Consider the following 16,574-nt stretch of genomic DNA (forward strand, 5'->3'; position numbering starts at 1 on the left):
TTAGCTATTGTTAGCTGCTACAATGCTACCACAGGCCTAGATGCCACATGTAACTGCCAATTGCCACACTACCATCATCTACCCCTGCCTCTCACCAACTGCAGAGTCTGCAGCCACATTAGCATCGTCACATGAACATGCGGGAACGTTGCACAAATTTGTTCCTGTTATTATAATATGATCCAACATGGCTGCCAGCAGCTCCCCTGGAATCCTGTTTTTATGTGCACAGAGGAGAAGAAACGCAGGCATACTGATGAAAACTCTTTATTTGCAGTGCAATTACATTCAAATAACATTTTTCATGTGTTGCATAGTCCTTGTTGCATACGTGGTTTACAATCTTGAGAGAAAACACAGTGCAGGAAACAGTTTCTGCAGCACGATGAGTGACGTGAAACTCTTCAGACCTTCACCTGGAAGCTTGTTTGAGATGAAAGTTCTGGTTCAGTTTAAACCAGGATCAGTGTGACAGATGCTACATGTTTAGCTTCCTGTAAAAGGGAAAGTTAGAGAAACTCAGATAACTTTGGGATGGCCTGACCTGAACCAGGTCTCAGGTCCACCACCAACAACCACCAGGTTGAAAGCTCCTGAACGAGCCAGAAAAATGGTCTTAGACTTAGACTGGACCAGGTAGAAACCAATTAAGACAGAGAACGAGACAGGCCAAGAATTTCAAACTGACTGGAGGCGTCAACAACAGTAAGAACAGCTGAGCTCTGTTCAGGTCTGGGTCCAGGACAGGTTCGTTTCACGTCAGGTACGAATGATTCGACTCGAAGGCCTCTGACCTGCGTTCAGTCTGAAGTCGCCTTTCAGTCATATTTTTGAAGGAGATGATAGTCCAACACTCCAACATCCTGCTCTACATTTTAACTTTGCTTTGGTCAGACGATGAGGAACCACAGAGAGCCGCTGAGTCATGTTTCCAGATACAGTATGTGACAGCTTTTACACCCCGCTCAGTGTTTGGTCAGACCCACAGCGACGTCCATCAGCTTCAGAGACGGAGACAAAGCCGCCCGCTCCACCACCTGAACCTGATCCTCTACACTTACACTAATACTCGGATAGAAAAGATACACATACGTAATATTTTGAAATCAACAGCACCTACAACATCCAAGCAGGCTCAAACATGAGGCGTCTCCTGGCGAACAGTACAAAAAATATACACTTCGTCTAAAACATCAAGTAAGATACCAGCTTATTGTTGAAAAAAAACAAGTTTCAGGCCATTAGGAATAAACTAACAGTAATTCTCTTGTCTTCATAGACACCACTGACCATGAGTTAAATATTAGTGATTACGTTCCTACATATGGCTGCGCGGTAGCATTAGCACCCTTTGGTTTCCGATGAAAGGCTCGGCTGCTGTGTAGGGATCAGCCGCACGTGATCCCTCTGACAGATCCTCGGCTCTGCGGGGACGCCGTGTGGTCGTCGTGTCGAACCCTCTCTTTGCCGAAAGTCACTCAGTCCAACAGCATCGACGTTTGCTAATTAACATTCCTGGAAGAACTGATGCAGTTGTTGGCAGATGAGGCAGCGCACACGGCTGCAGAAGTCTGATCGAGCTTTGTCTGTAATCAAACCATCATCTGCCGACATGCCAGAGCTCTGCGTCATGTAAAGTGCTATCACACGCCTTCAGAAGGAGGTGTGTTACTCTCCAACACAGCAGCTGTGGGAGAAAAAAGGCTGTTTTTGTTTCACGTTGAGCGCCGTTAGTTTAAAACGTGCTCGTGGACGTTTTCTCCAAACATTCAGAGGATTCTGGTGACGTTTGAGGTTTTGAGTGAAATGTCTCAACTGTCGGATAGATTTCCATTAAATTTCACTCGAATATTCATGAACACTTCTGGAGAAACTGGAGTCACTTTGGGATCCCCTGACTTTTCTGTCTGGCGCCACCATCAGGTCAAAACAGAAATTTGTTCAATACTTTGGGCTATGGTCAAATATCTGCAGCTAATCAAACTACAAACTAATGATGTTACCTTCAGCCTCAGTAGAAAATGTCTGAATGGTACAAACATACAGTACCTGCTTAATATCAGCATGTTAGCTTTAGCTCAAAGCACCTTTGTACATGAGTACAGCACAGAACTGCTCGCAGGACTGTGGTCCTGATGGACTGTGAAGAAGCAGGATGAAGAACTGCTTCGGACATTTTAAAGACTAAACGATGACACTTTATCCTGATATTGTGTTCGTGTTAGCTGCTTTTTGCTTCAGGCTGTGGAAGAAGCTGCTTCGAGCGCTAAACATGACTAATATGTTTAGTCGTGTCGATCAAAGAAACATGTCAATGTAAGATGTGATGTCTATGAGTCGTCTCACAGCCACAGGCCTCGTCTCACCCAGCCACTAATGACTCCTGTTTGAATCGCCGGACATGTCAAGGAGCAGCCAAATCAAAGACACAACACTGTCTGTGTTAAAGTAACATCTGTGCACAGCTGTGCTGACTGATAACTCCTGCTTTCCTCAGAGTGCGTCATACGACCGTCTTCACCAACGATAAGTTCAACAGGAGCGTGAGCAGCATCAGGTGAAGGCTGCAGCCGGTCAGCGGTGCCGCGCTCTCCCCTCCCTCCCACCGTTCGCCCTGCTCGTCCTCCCACTGCGTCCTCCGCCTCTCCTGCTCGTCCTCCTCCTCGTCCCTCCACGGCCCGTCGTCCTCCCGCACTTTGTTGATGCTGTCGCAGCGCTCGCCCTCGTGGCCTTCGTAGCAGTGGCAGCGAAACCTCTCGGTCAGCAGCTGCAGCTCGTGCTGCGAGTGCCACCCGGTGACGGCAAAGCCCCCGTCGGCGGCGAGCTGGATGTGGTAGCTGTCGGCGCTCAAGTGGAGGTAGTGGTGGGCGAGGGGGTCCCGGCGGACGCAGCGGCCGTTCCCCTGGCACAGGAAGTCGCTGCAGACCTCGGCAGCTTTCGTCACATTGGTGATGTACTGGCCCAGGCGGTGTTTCAGGAAGGACTTCACCTTGGTACAGTTATGCTGCGGAAACAAAACGACACATAACAGTCATGTTGGGCTTCGGTGGTCGTATCAAAAGTGACATCTCACAAAAAGAGCGAGGGCTCAGCTCATCACAACACTGACATTTTTAGTGGGAACTGTTTTCTGTTGGGTTGTTTTAGTTTGGATGATTGAATTATTTCATTAAAGTTGCTTTCATTGATTTTTGAAGGCCACTTGGAAGCAACAGAACAGGCTGTAAACACCTTTGGCAGCTTGTTTGTCTGCCCTCTAGTGGTGAAAAATGCTTAATGTAGGTGTAACTGATGTCCCAGTGACTGACAGTTAATTTCAAGATAATGAGGTTGACATCAGGTTTTTGCAGCTAACTAAGATTGTCCAAACCAAGCTAAGAGTTAAGGTGTGTAAAGTTCTGCAGGAGCCTCCTCTGACCCCTGTATCCAGGCAGAGGGAGGATGTCAAGGTGGCTCATTCCTATAAATAGCTCAGAGTGCACCTGGACAACAGGTTAGAGTGAGCTGGGAACACAGGGGCCCTCAACAAGAAGGGTCAGGGCCGGTTCCACTTCCTGCAGAGACTCAGAGGCTTGAACGTCTGCAAAAAGATGCTGCAGATGTTCAAGCATTCTGCAGCAGCAAGTGCTTTCTTTTATGCCGCCATGTGAAAGATGCTAACAAGCCCAACACGCTAGCTAGAAAGGCGGGTTCAGTGATTGATGGAGACTGAGAAGATGATGCTTTCCAAGGTGGTCTCCCAACTCCGCAATGTGCTGTTTGAAGAGAGGAGCGACTGCAGCCAAAGACATACGTGTGGAGGAAAAGTCCTGACTGACAGATGCTGGATGATTTTTTTCTATTCAAACTGCGGGCTGTGATGCATTACAGTTTTCAAAATGTCAGAGTAGTTTCATAACGCACAGCGACCACATGATGTCAGCTTTCTATTGTCTGACTATATTTACTGCTGTGGTTTGTCTGGAGTCTACAACAAATGAAAAAGCTTGAGGAAAAACTGTCCACAGTCAGATCTTATTCGTCTCAAGTGACACAAATGAGAAAGAACATAAAAGACAGTAAAGATTCTGGGGGCGAAGGACACCGACCCTGGACGAGGTCAGGTTCAGGTCTCCCCAGATGACGAATCCTGCAGCTCCCAGAGCAGCGCTCTCCCCGATGGTGTGGATCAAGTCTTTCTGTGGGAGACACACAGTCTGTCATTAACTCACATCATCATTTGACCCACTTCAACAAACATTCAACGAGTCCAAAGCATGAATGAATGCTCACTGGGGGGTTTTTGCAAATGACAAGTCTAAGTACAAGAAGTTCAATTACCAAGCAAAACAAAAATTAGCTGCTTTTGAGAACAAATCTTTTCTATCACATGGAATTCAGCACAGAACCATGTTTGTCAATGAATCTGCAGAGCAGGAGGCCACAGGTTCTGGGTTTGTACCTGTGACTCTGAGCTGCTTTGTTGTGGATCTCCACTAGATGGCAGTAGTCAATAAATTCAGAAAGGAGACGCTGACCTTCAGTCAGGGCAAACAGCCCACGATGTGAAGGACAGTACATCTTTGTGTCAGAGATGTTAAATGTCGTAGTGTCTTTGATAAACATATTTGTAGAAGCTGCATTCGTTTGATGCACACACACACACACACATCTAAAACTGATAATGAGTATTTCCACCTTTGGTACTTCAAGTATATTTTGATACCAATACCTTTGCACTTTTAAGTATGTAAAATTTTGAATGCAAGACTTTTACTTGTGACAAAGTATTTCTACTTTGTGGTATTACTACTTTTACATCAAAGATAGCCAAAGTTTAGCCTCTTCTGCAAAAACAGCTAATATACAATATTTAAATAATGACATGAAAGTAGTTTTAAGCTCTAAATGTAATTGATTACAACACTAATAAAAATACTTCAGTTGCAGAGCAGGCAGAAACTCTAATTTTGGGAGTCACTTCACTATATTTTCTTCAAAGAAATGGCTTCTATTACAGGGACTCCCTCTTTATGACCTCGACCACGATCAATAAAGTCACTGGTTTCATAAGTCATAAGTAGCTTCTTGCTGCATTCATCCTTTTTTATTGATCCTTCTAGTCCAGATATCATTGTTCATAATCAAAGTGTATCTTCAAGCTCAGCCAAGCATCTCATTTGTCTTCTGTGTCTTTACTGCACTGTTTGAAGCTTTAACGTCAGCCAAATACAACAGAAGCTCATTGCTAACAGGTTGCTGCAGGTTAATGAACGCTGCCATGAAAATGTCCTAAACTTCAGTTAATATAGAGTTAAACCTCCTGGTGGACCTTCCTTTATCTGCAGAGGGTAGATACATGTGTGCACGTTGTTAATACTGCAACAAATCCAAGTAGAATTTAGCTTAAGTCGTGATGCTACTTGCAGTTAGCGTATTAGCATGCTAACATCATTTGTCCAGCTGTAGCAGCAGAATGAGTTCTCGTCTATTGGTCGAGTGTGTTTTCAGTTGATTGAAGTGATCCAGAAAACTGATATTGTGGACTCGTGACACAGTTGTCGGACTGTTGCAGTCAGCCTTTCCGACCATTCGTCACCTGCTCTTCATCCCTCCGTCGCTAATGTCGGGACATCATTTAAATGAAAAGGTATTTATTGCATGCCTTTTTGTCTTTCTGCAGACAAAAGAAACAGAGTGGTCATTACTGGTAAAAAAAAAATACATGATGCATGTTTCTGTTGAATGAAACATGTCATATCCCAGACGTGGAACTGTTAATTTTACGTCACAGAGAAACAAGAGTCAGCGCGTTTTCAGTCATGTGACATATATCTGAGTGACGTCAGGGATGATCCAGAAAGTCGGATCCTTTGCCTCTGACTGGGTTGCTAAAACGTAAGTGTGGGTCGGCTGTTAATTTTAACATGTAAAATCCTTCAAATGAATGTAGGAAAGCAGTTTAATGGCACTCCTGAAGAGCAATGGCATCAGTGAAAACATGGAGTTATCTCGATCTTCCATGTTTTCACTGATTAAACGAGTAAAACCAGTCGGTCTGGTGTTGTCAGTCGCTGTGATTGAACTGCACAACGTGATCAGAACCACACGTGCTTTAACACCTTTTGGGAAAAACAATCCATATCAGCGTTTTCTGATCTGTCACCTCTTTGATTTCGAGCTAAAGCTACTCGGTTAAGCTCCGGGAAAAGATTCTGGTCGTGGCTCAGAATGTGGCTTCCACATTCAACATAATGTACCAATAACAAGCTACAGGATTTGGGCAATGTACGGAAACACGTTGCTCAGAAAATGAACTATTTTTGTTGTGCGCCAAAGAAAATAACCATCCAAACACAGCTGAGTATGTAAATCACATGATTAACACTGAACTTACAGTAGAACTACTACATAGTTGTGATAAACTTTGTTCTTACTGAGGTGAGGAAGGCCAGCGCCTCATCTCGGTAGCCCAGCCTCAGGTACACGTAGGTCGGGAGGTCGTACTCCTTGGAGGTAAGCGAGGCGACGCGGAGCGACTCTCGGATTCTGTGCTGGGAGAAGTGCAGGTTGCTGACGCTGTTGATGTGAGTTTTCCTGATGGCCACAGAGGGGAAGAGCGCCGTGCTGCTGTTCCACAGCCACAGCAGCTCGTCATTCCTCAGCCTCTCCAGAAGGGGGCAGAACCCCGTGTAGTTCTGCTCATGAAGGTTGTAGTTGTGGCAGTCGGGGTAGAGGTAGAAACCCCAGAGGGTGTTGGGGCGAAGGCGGATCCCGAGCTGGATAGTCCTCTGCATGAATGCCTTGGCGCTCTTCTCAAACCGCCGGCGTGCCAGCTCCTCCACCTGCGCCTCCGTCACGTTGACATACGCCTTGGCGGTCAGCTCCCTCGACTTGCGCCGATAGATGTCTTTCTTGTGCCAGTTACGGCTCCACTGAGGCCGCCAGAACTCCCAGTCGATGACGGCCAGGCCGCGAAAGTCCTCCGCGGGGATAAAGTGGTTGATGTCCTGGTAGGCCTTGAACAGGTGCAGGTCCAGGCTGCAGTTCTGCGGCAGGCCGCCGTGCACGGCCACACCCTGCGGCGTGTAGTGTGGGTAGTAGCCCAGCCGGTTGGCGTAAAAGATGGTGACATTCTGGCCTGTCCAATCAGCACGTGGGCTCCCGTGGATGTGGAAGAGGCGCTCGACGTTGGTGGTGATGTTGTACTTGATTTTGCACATGTCCAGCGGGGCGTTCCAGGCGGCGATGAAGGGCTTCCGGCCAATCAAGGGCAGCCTGGCGGGTTTCTGACCAAAGGCGGCGTGGAGGAGCAGGAGCAGCCAGGAGCAGATGAGGGCGACAGGTACGACGTGGTGGGAGGAGGATGCCCCGCCCACTGGCACTACAGGCATCCTGGGGTTCAAAAGGTGCAGCTGCCAATCATCCTGGAGAGATAGAGAGAGAAGTGCACACCTTTTGAGCAAACTCCTGAAATTTAATTAATTTGAGGTCAACTGAGTAGCAGCAATGATGATGTAGACATGACATTTTTTACAGTAGAAGAAGAATCATAATAACATCAAGGTGTATTGATGTTTCCTCTGACGTCACCATCATTCAATCAAAATATCAGCGGACAGAACTTCATGAATCTGCTCTGGACATTTGCCAGAATCTGTTCATGTTTTGCTGTGTCATGAACATCTAAGGGGCAGCGTCGAGGCTTCAAGCTCTTGAAAGAAAAACAGAAGTTCGATTTATGAGTGAATACTGAGAAATGGGATGTTTGACGTTTAAAAAGTGGCCCGATGCTGGTCGACACTCTGGCTTCACGTCTCCTGCAGGGATGCTGTCAGCCAGACAGACTCTAAACTCTAAGCCTTTAATGACAGCGTGAAGTGTTTCAGCCCATCTCTTCAACTTCATTCGACCTTTTGACTGCTTTCATATTGTTCCCGTTCAATGAGTTTATGGAAGTCGCAGCTGGATGAGCTCAACAGCTCCTCTGAATTTACCCCAAACTGGTCGTCCGCAGCTTCTGCCATATAAACAAACATCTGTTTAACTATTCTCTCTGTTTGTGAGTGTTTGAGTGTTTGAGTTACGGCACACTAGCGGATCATGAAAGCTTCAACATTTGATTTTATGTCTGATTTTATGAGGCAATAGTTTTTCCTTGTTTAAGTCTCTGCTAACATCTGGGACGTATTCGGCATGCTGACGTTCTGCACAGTTGAAATCCTAGAGAGGATAGATGGACCGGTCCTCTCTTCAGAGACATAAGTAGCTCTGGACTCATTTCCATGGCACCCAGAGGTCAGAGGTCACAGAGAAGAAGTCAGCTGATACCCAGGCATTGGAATGAGGACTTCAGCTTTCCTGTCTACATCTAGTCCTCCTCCGACCAGAGCTGAAGCCTCAGGCCACAATGACAGGCTTCCCTGCCAGGCCTGTCGCTGTTTGCTGTGTCTCTGCGTCCCGAATACAGCCGGCTGAACCGAACATCCAGTCAGAGAGCAAACAGACCAGTCGGCTCGGCCGAGTTTCTTTCTGCGTCACGTCAAAGGTTTACTCATGATCCGACCTGCCATGTGCTCGCACCTGAACACCAGGTTCTAATCTCACTGGGTGGCTTTTTTCGAAGGCTTCTCACTTCCTAACTTTTAGAAAAGTTAACTTTAGTTATTGTAACTTTGGAAAATAACTGAAAAACAATGAACCTAAAAGTCTGATATGAAATTAAAGTTGTTCACCCCTCCGTCACCAAACTGGATCTGCTAACAATTAAATTTAATGTAAACATGAACAATATGCCTACTCTCTTTTAACATTGTGTATGTGCTAAAGCATTAGCATGAGGTAAACGTTAGTGCAAGTATATGTTAAAATGTGTTTCTCTTCATCAACATATAAGCTAACATGTTAGCATGGAGAAAACTGTCACTGATAAATCCTTTAAGTGTAGGATCGCAGGACTTCTGGTGTCATTTACCTTTTGATCCTTAAGTGACGTACAGCGTTTATGAGAACAATCCACCTCAAGGACCATCTGATCAGGGATTCACAAGTTCAAGTGCTTTAAAAAAGTCAGTTTTAATAATTAATAATGAGAGTTTGACTGCCACACTTAGTGAAAACAGATCATTTTGCAAAGCCAACGATACTGCAGCATTGCAGTAAACTTTGTAGGTTTTCCATTCAAGCTTGAAATCTCTGAGGACTCGAAGCTGATCCTGGTTGGTCAACATCATTCTCTGTGGATACCATCATGGAACACTGTTCACGTATATGTACGTGTAAGTTTGTGTATAATTACCACTCAGCATGCAAAGGATGTTTCCAGTGTCAGAGCCGCCATGATCAGCACGATGTTAAGACTCTGTTAGTATTGAACCATTCGCGCTTTAATGATTTTATCTGCCTTTTTTGTGAACTTGCTTGTGTCTTCCAGAACAGCTCGTTTGATCACAGGCTGTCTGCACAGGATACGTTTCAGATCCATTCTGAGTCGACCGTCTCGTGGATGTCTGTTAACACAGCGTATCTGCTTCGGTTTTCATCGCTTTGTGACCAGAGTGTTGCTGTTGGTCACAGTTTTTTATGTAAAGTGCAACCGACGTAAAAGCCGTTAGGCGGCCTGTGAAAATTGCTGTATTGATTAACCTCTTGACGCCTGAAGTTATTTAGAATTATATTTAAAAAATAATTCTTTGTGTTTTTGCTTTCAACTTGATCCTAAATTAAGAGGAGTTTGTTAATTTTTCTGTAGCACACACAACAGATATAAAGTTAGGTATGATGCAAATTAGCAACAACAGGCGTTAATTCTTGCATTTAAACATTAACGTCAGCTGCTGCTAATTTGCATAAAAATACTTTTTTTTTCAAAATTCATAAATGTGCATCATAAAAGCCACAAAATTGGCTTACAACCATCAAAGTCATCTTTATTGTCATTTCTGCAGTATGTACAGGACAAACAGAGAATCGAAATTGCTTCAACCTTTTGTGACAGGACATATATTAAAAAGAGATAAATAAAAACTGTAGAATCTAAGTAAAAACTGTACAAACTAAGTAAAAACTGTACAATCTAGATAAAAAAAAACTGCAATCTAAACAATAAAACATTAAGAGAATGTAATAGTGCAAATGTAAATGGTAGTGCAAAAAGAATTACATTGTAACAACAACACAACAGATATAGTTTTCACTTTGACCGGTCCGACCAGAAACCAGTGCTTGCAAAAGGTTCCTAGGTGTGTGTTGAATATGCATTAGAGGAATGCATGCGCGATTCGGCTGCAATGTGGATTAAAGCGGTCTGATGTGAATTCGTGACAATCTGCGTTAAGGGGTTAAATGGAAGCACATCTGTTCCGCAGGAGAATGACAACAGAAAATTGTAATGGTGTGCTGTTGAAAAGAGATTATAATCTCAAGGGACTTCCTTGTTAAATAAAGGTTAAAAACACAAATGAAATGCCTCCAGTGTAGAAATGGCTCAGTTTAAAGTTATCTGTCTTCAAAACCACAAGAGGCTACAACGAACAATTATTTTCACTATCATTTAATCTTCTGTGTATTTTCAATCGATTCATTTCTCAGAGCAAAGCGACGTCTACAAATTGTTTGATTGATTTGACCAAAAGTCAAAACCACAGGAAACAGTGAATCCATTGTCAAAGTAGTGGCAGATTGACCACGAGAGGTTTCCTGTGAAGAAATCCTTGGTTGTCAAAGTGCTTGAACAAGTGACACTAATGCTGTGTGAGTTTCATGTGAGGATGGCCTCCTGATGACGTTTCAAAATAAAGCTTCAGCCGGTCAGGTCAAGGGAGCCTGAGTTAATCAAAAGCTCAAACAGCTGCCATGAAACCACCGTCAGGGTTCAGCTCGGGGGCGAACTGGACCGAGCCTTCATGTGCGCCGGTCGATCGAGATGAAACGCGAGAGCAGCCTCAGATAAAACGTATTGGAGTTCATGTTTAAAGTTTGGCTTTGCGTCAAAGTGAATTATTTATCCAGAGGAGTTCGGAGCCGCGGGCCGGTCTGGCATCGATTAAGATAAGAGTCTGTTGATGTCTGTGGTTCTTGTGGAATGGCTCCACTCGTTCAACAAAAACAAGAAAGAGACTGTCTAATTCTCAGTGTCTCTGTTGGAAAATCGGGGTGAATTTGAGCCGCAGCTGCCAGCGTCTGACATTTCTCAGCAGTGTCCCTGAACCAGATCACAAACGGCAAAGCTCAGGAGGAAGCTCCACCACCTCACGGTTCCCCCTGACTCCGGACAGCTGATGGCGGATAAGTTCATGATCTCTAACCTGTGTTTTCACGTGAGGACTGAAGGAAAGCCAGCTTTTATCTTTGGTCTCAACTTCAGCAGCCTCAGGAGCTCACTTCTCTCCAGTTACTCCTGGAACATGAGTCGATTTCATGCCCAAAGAAAGCACTTTGAACTCAGAAGTAAATGAAGCCGACGGTTTGATGGAGGCACTTCTAAGAGGATGGAAAAGACGAGAACGCTCTGAGCGCATTCAGCAATGTCAGGAGAGCAAGAAGCACGTCTCAGTTTGATGTTTGGGAATCCAGCCGAACCCCTGATGGAGGACCAAGGGGCGGGAGCCAGATTAGCAGATTCCCTCATATACGCCATCTGTCATGTAAATATGTTCAAACACCGGCCTGTCGTCACATTACTACTCACTCTGAGTCTCATCCTGACTGCGTTAGCTCCTTTGAACACCACGACAGCAGTGGACATTTCATGCTGCTGTCAGTAAACTAACAGAACGGTGGGCCTGTACTTACAAATGAATAGATACCATGGTGTTCAAATCCCCACTGGGGAGTTTTCCTGGAAGAAGGGCACTCAAAAAACTGAAGGTGTGATTTGGAAAATGCTTTTTAAACTTGCTGTACCTGCTAACGATTGTTAGTTTATGTCATCAAACAGGGAGGATTCCCTGTGCTATCGCTCCAAATCATTTCAATTTTCTGCAAACACTCGAGGTTGTTCCTCCTTGTTCCTTCGCAGTATGTCACAACGGTCATGGAATAGTCCTAATGAAATGGTTGCAAAAAGAAACCATAGAAGAACAGTGGTGCTTTTGTTTAAGATACGCTTATTAAATAAGATGCAAGGACATGTAGTGCACATGACAGATAAAAGAGCTGGGGATGCAACTAATTACATCTAAACCAATCCTTTGTGTTATTGAATAATCTATAGATAAATATAGGTTATCCCATAAAATATCACGTCCATCACAAGTTCCCTGAGTTCAAGGTGACAACTTCAAATGCCTTGTTTCGTCTGGCTAACAATCCCAAAGATATTAATTTAACAATTAAGGAAAATAACATAAAGGAAAGCAGCAGATCCTCATATTGGAGACGCTTCAACCAGAATGATAAGTGTTTTGATATTATTTATAAAATAAACAATTAATTGATTTGTATTGAAATTGTTGTAATCTTGTTCTGGCAAGCGGGTCAAATATTTCAGCACTGCGTGACACAATAAGCCAATAGCAAAGCCTGTTACAGGGCGGACCACTTACAAAATTCTTAGCTACAAGACTCACGTCGATCAACACCCTTCACATGCACCAACCACATAATATAGTTGCAAGAAGTCGTCCAGGTGCAGCGACCTGGAAACCTCAATCCAGGGATCCATCACTCAGGCTGAGGTCACCAAGGTAGTTTGGAAGCTCCTCGGTGGCAAGGCACCGGGGGTGGATGAGTTCCGCCCTGAGTACCTCAAGTCTCTGGATGTTGTCGGGCTGTCTTGGCTGACACGCCTATGCAACATCACGTGGCAGTTGGGGACAGTGCCCCTGGACTGGCAGACCGGGGTGGTGGGGTGGTATTTAAGAAGGGGGACCGGAGGGTGTGCTCCAACTACAGGGGGATCACACTCCTCAGCCTCCCTGGTAAAGTCTATTCCAGGGTACTGGAGAGGAGAATTCAGCTTATAGTCGAACCTCGGATTCAGGAGGAACAATGCGGTTTCCTTCTGGTCGTGGAACACTGGACCAGCTCTACACCCTCCGCAGGGTGCTCGAGGGTTTGTGGGAGTTTGCTCAACCAGTCTACGTGTTTTGTGGACTTGGAGAAGGCATTCGACCGTGTCCCTCGTGGCATTCTGTGGGAGGTGCTTCAGGAGTATGGAGTCCGGGGCCCTTTCGTATGAGCTGTCCGGTCTCTATATGACCGGAGCAGGAGCTTGGTTCGCATTGCCGGCAGTAAGTCAGACTTGTTCCCAGTGCATGTTGGACTCCGGCAGGGCTGCCCTTTGTCACCGGTTCTGTTCATTGTTTTTATGGACAGAATTTCTAGGCACAGCCAAGGGCCGGAGGGAGTCTGGTTTGGGGACCTCAGGATCTTATCTCTGCTTTTTGGCGGATGATGTTGTCCTGTTGGCTGACTGACAGTATCATCAGCAGGATCCTCTGCGAGCTTTAACAAGGAGAAAAAAAGCCCTGGTGATGTACTGCTCATCATCTTCATACCATGGAAACAGCATGTCTGAGCACAGTTCAGCTGTCCTGAAGGGGCCTTGTTTTCAGCCTAATGAGTGTGCATTAAAGAGTTTATAGAACAGTTAATTCATTCACAAGTTGACCTCATCATGTAGTCTAGATCAGGGGGTCGGCAACCCTCGGCTCCGGAGCCGCATGCAGCTCTTTCATCCCTCTGATGCGGCTCCTGAAAATAATTAATGAGCATTTATTTAAAATGTATTTTATTGTAGTTCATTCGTTTTGAAACAAATCGCGCGCTCACAGATGACAGCTTACGATCCTGCTTAAAGCTGCTTTTAATTGCCTGTTATTTAGCATGTATTCATATTTTTTTCATTGTTCAGAGAAATAGTCCTTTTATCATTCAGGTTGACAGCTGACTGCACGCGCCAGTAAAAGACTGACGGCACGCGGAGAGTGGACACATTTTTAGTTTGCTGCCGGTGGAGAATTTAAGTTCAGTGTTTTTTTCATAAATGCAAGAAGGGTACTCAAGGGGACTCAAATAGACATTGAGTATTTTACTTGAAAGAACCTTCAACCCAACGTCTTTTTGTCGGACTTCAAAATGTTGTTGCATGCAGAAATGTCATTTTGTTTTCTCTGCAGTCGTTCAGTGATTTCATAAATGCAGCACATGATCGTTTGTTTGTTCATAGTATAAAGGCAAAAAAAGGTTATATGCAGCGTTATTTTATTTGACATGTCAAACGGGTTAGGTGTTTTCTTTACTGTGGGAAACGGGTCCAAATGGCTCTTTGAGTGGTAAAGGCTGCCGACCCCTGGTCTAGCCCATGTGATACAAATCCAAACTGGACTGCAGCTTGTCGCCTCCATCATCTCTTCAATCACTCAGTAACATGACTCTGCATCAGGACTTTCCACAGTGACACGAAGCTGGTTGGACCATCGTAACCAGAGCAAAGGGAACCAATTCACTTAAATATTCCTGGTGAGTGAATGTGGTCATGATTCATGTTCCTCACACGAGAGCCTGAAAACAAAAGCTGGAGAACAGGAACCACCAGGGCTGAAATCTTTCCGCTCGGCGGAGCCAGAGCCAATCGCAGCGCCCGGTGAGCACCGAGGCTCCAGAAATCACGCTGCCGGGACGAAGGCGATTGGTGAGTTTGGGTTTGGGGGGGATGTGTCAGATGGAGAAAACAGATGGATGATCTCAGAGGAAGAGAGGAGACAGAACTGATGGAGATGAAAATAATGAAAGGGAGGCAGAAAAAGTACTTTCTGTCTGAGATCTGACGTTTTTCAAAGGGACTGCCTTTGTTTATTCACCCTGTTGGTTATTTTAGCTGAGGATGAAGGAGTCATGTGACAAAGTGACATCAGAATAAACTGTTTATCAAGGAGGAAGGCGGAGAAGATTCTTCATCAGCAGAGACAATTAAAGAGATTTTTAAGATGTTTTTATAAGATTTTCATCTTTAATTAACATCAAATAGAGTTTCGGCTCTGAGCACTGCTGCTCCAACTGGATATCAATATTTGAGAGTTAAAAAATTCATTAGAAATATACCGACTGGTAACTTATGTTAGAAATATTCTGTATTGTTATTGATTGAAGGCCATGCATACCTGCACAGGTGTTTTGTGATGGCTCATTAGACCTGCTCAGGTTGGACTGAGCACGTTGACTAATAACAGAACATTTCAAACATGTTGCATTCGTACTTTTACCTAATTAAAGGATCTGAGAACTGGCCAATCGGTGTGTTATTGAATGTGTTAGGAGACCAAAGCTGGTTAACAATTATTGACAATCACAATCATGATTTTGTATGATTTCATTCACAAAAGTTGTTTTTTTAATAAACCTACATCTTAAATTAAAATAATAATAATAAAAATAAATTCAGGCACTTTTTAATCATGAAAAGTGATCAACTAAAAAACGTGGCATGTGGATCTCCATGTCAATGTGTATCACACGACATCATGATAAAGCTTTCTCTATCATGGGAGAGGTTCAGCAGAGCGCCTGAATGAAGCATCCGTCGGATTAGCTGCGCAGCTTAATGCACAATCCTGAAATCCTGTCAGCCAATCAAGACTCCCGGCTTCAGCTTTTGATCTTTAACCCCAGACATGTTAACCCTTCTGTCTGTCTGTGGAGGGAAGACTGAAAAACAACAAGCTCCCATAAACAGAGGAGAACTTTTTATAGCCGGCTGTGATGAACTTTGATCCAGCCGCTCTCGCTGACACTCCTCGAAAACCGTGACCTCCCGTGTCGTCGGCTTTTCTGACTGTTTACTGCATGTCGCTGTGAGTCAGAGCATCTGCTTAATGACTGAAACTCCACCTAAACGGGACCTTTCATGTCTTCATTACAGCTGATGTGCAGCTTTTGAGCAGAACTTCAATCCCCGTTGGGTAAAAACTCCACTCAGAGGCTTCAAAATGTGCTGCTGCGCGTCTGATCTCTAAATTAGAGAAACTTTCTCCACTGTGAGGGTATTGTTCACAGTCAGCCAACATTCCTGGCATGACAGGGCACTCCCCCCTCCTTCCCCTTCCTGCATCACCCAAAACAGACGCTCATGAACCATGTTGTAACACTCAGGGTTAACGCCTCCCTCAGGGTTTAAAAATACACTTTCTTTTCTCTTTGTGCAGCAAAACAAAAGCTGCAGAAAAGCCAAACTTGATTTTCTGATAAAAACGAGAGAAACAAGCTTTCAGCAGCTAACTGATGAAACTTGATGAGTTTGACAGCTCACCTGTAGATGCTGCACACCCACCAATAGTTAGCAGTCAGCCGGAGGTAGGGGTCTCTTCTTCGGGGTCACCGCAGGGGTCATGGCGGCCCTCCGCGCCGTACGTCCGTCAGAAAGGCTCGCATTCATTCCCTCTGTCAGTCTGAAACACAAGCCGGCCGTCCACACTTATATACAGCCCAGAGAGGAGAAGAGAAGGAGGAGAAAACGTCGCCGCAACACGGCGATTAGAGAGCAGGGAGGGAGGGAGGGAGGGGGCGAGAGACATAGAGGCACACAGCAGAGAGAGAGAGCGAGGGTTTAAATCCCTGTGCGTTTGTTGAGCTCCTCCGAGGTTTGATCCTCTCTG

At 45.0% G+C, this 16,574-nt stretch overlaps 1 protein-coding gene across 2 annotated transcripts; it reads right to left on the reverse strand.

Moving 5' to 3' along the window:
* Nucleotides 1–317: 317 nt before the first annotated feature.
* Nucleotides 318–16,359, reverse strand: LOC121607970 (hyaluronidase-4). 2 transcript variants are annotated; one of them, XM_041939046.1, is made up of 4 exons: nucleotides 16,229–16,359; nucleotides 6,417–7,406; nucleotides 4,089–4,178; nucleotides 318–3,004 (listed from the first exon to the last, which is right to left on the reverse strand). In XM_041939046.1, the coding sequence occupies exons 2-4, from the start codon at nucleotides 7,371–7,373 to the stop codon at nucleotides 2,504–2,506; spliced, it is 1,548 nt and encodes a 515-aa protein (XP_041794980.1). In that variant the 5' UTR covers nucleotides 7,374–7,406; nucleotides 16,229–16,359; the 3' UTR covers nucleotides 318–2,503. The 2 variants fall into 2 exon arrangements, with proteins under 2 accessions (XP_041794980.1, XP_041794982.1); XM_041939048.1 differs by having other exon boundaries at nucleotides 16,250–16,355.
* Nucleotides 16,360–16,574: the final 215 nt, after the last annotated feature.

Source organism: Chelmon rostratus, chromosome 6 (assembly GCF_017976325.1).
Source record: "Chelmon rostratus isolate fCheRos1 chromosome 6, fCheRos1.pri, whole genome shotgun sequence".
Classification (NCBI taxonomy): Eukaryota; Metazoa; Chordata; class Actinopteri; order Chaetodontiformes; family Chaetodontidae; genus Chelmon; species Chelmon rostratus.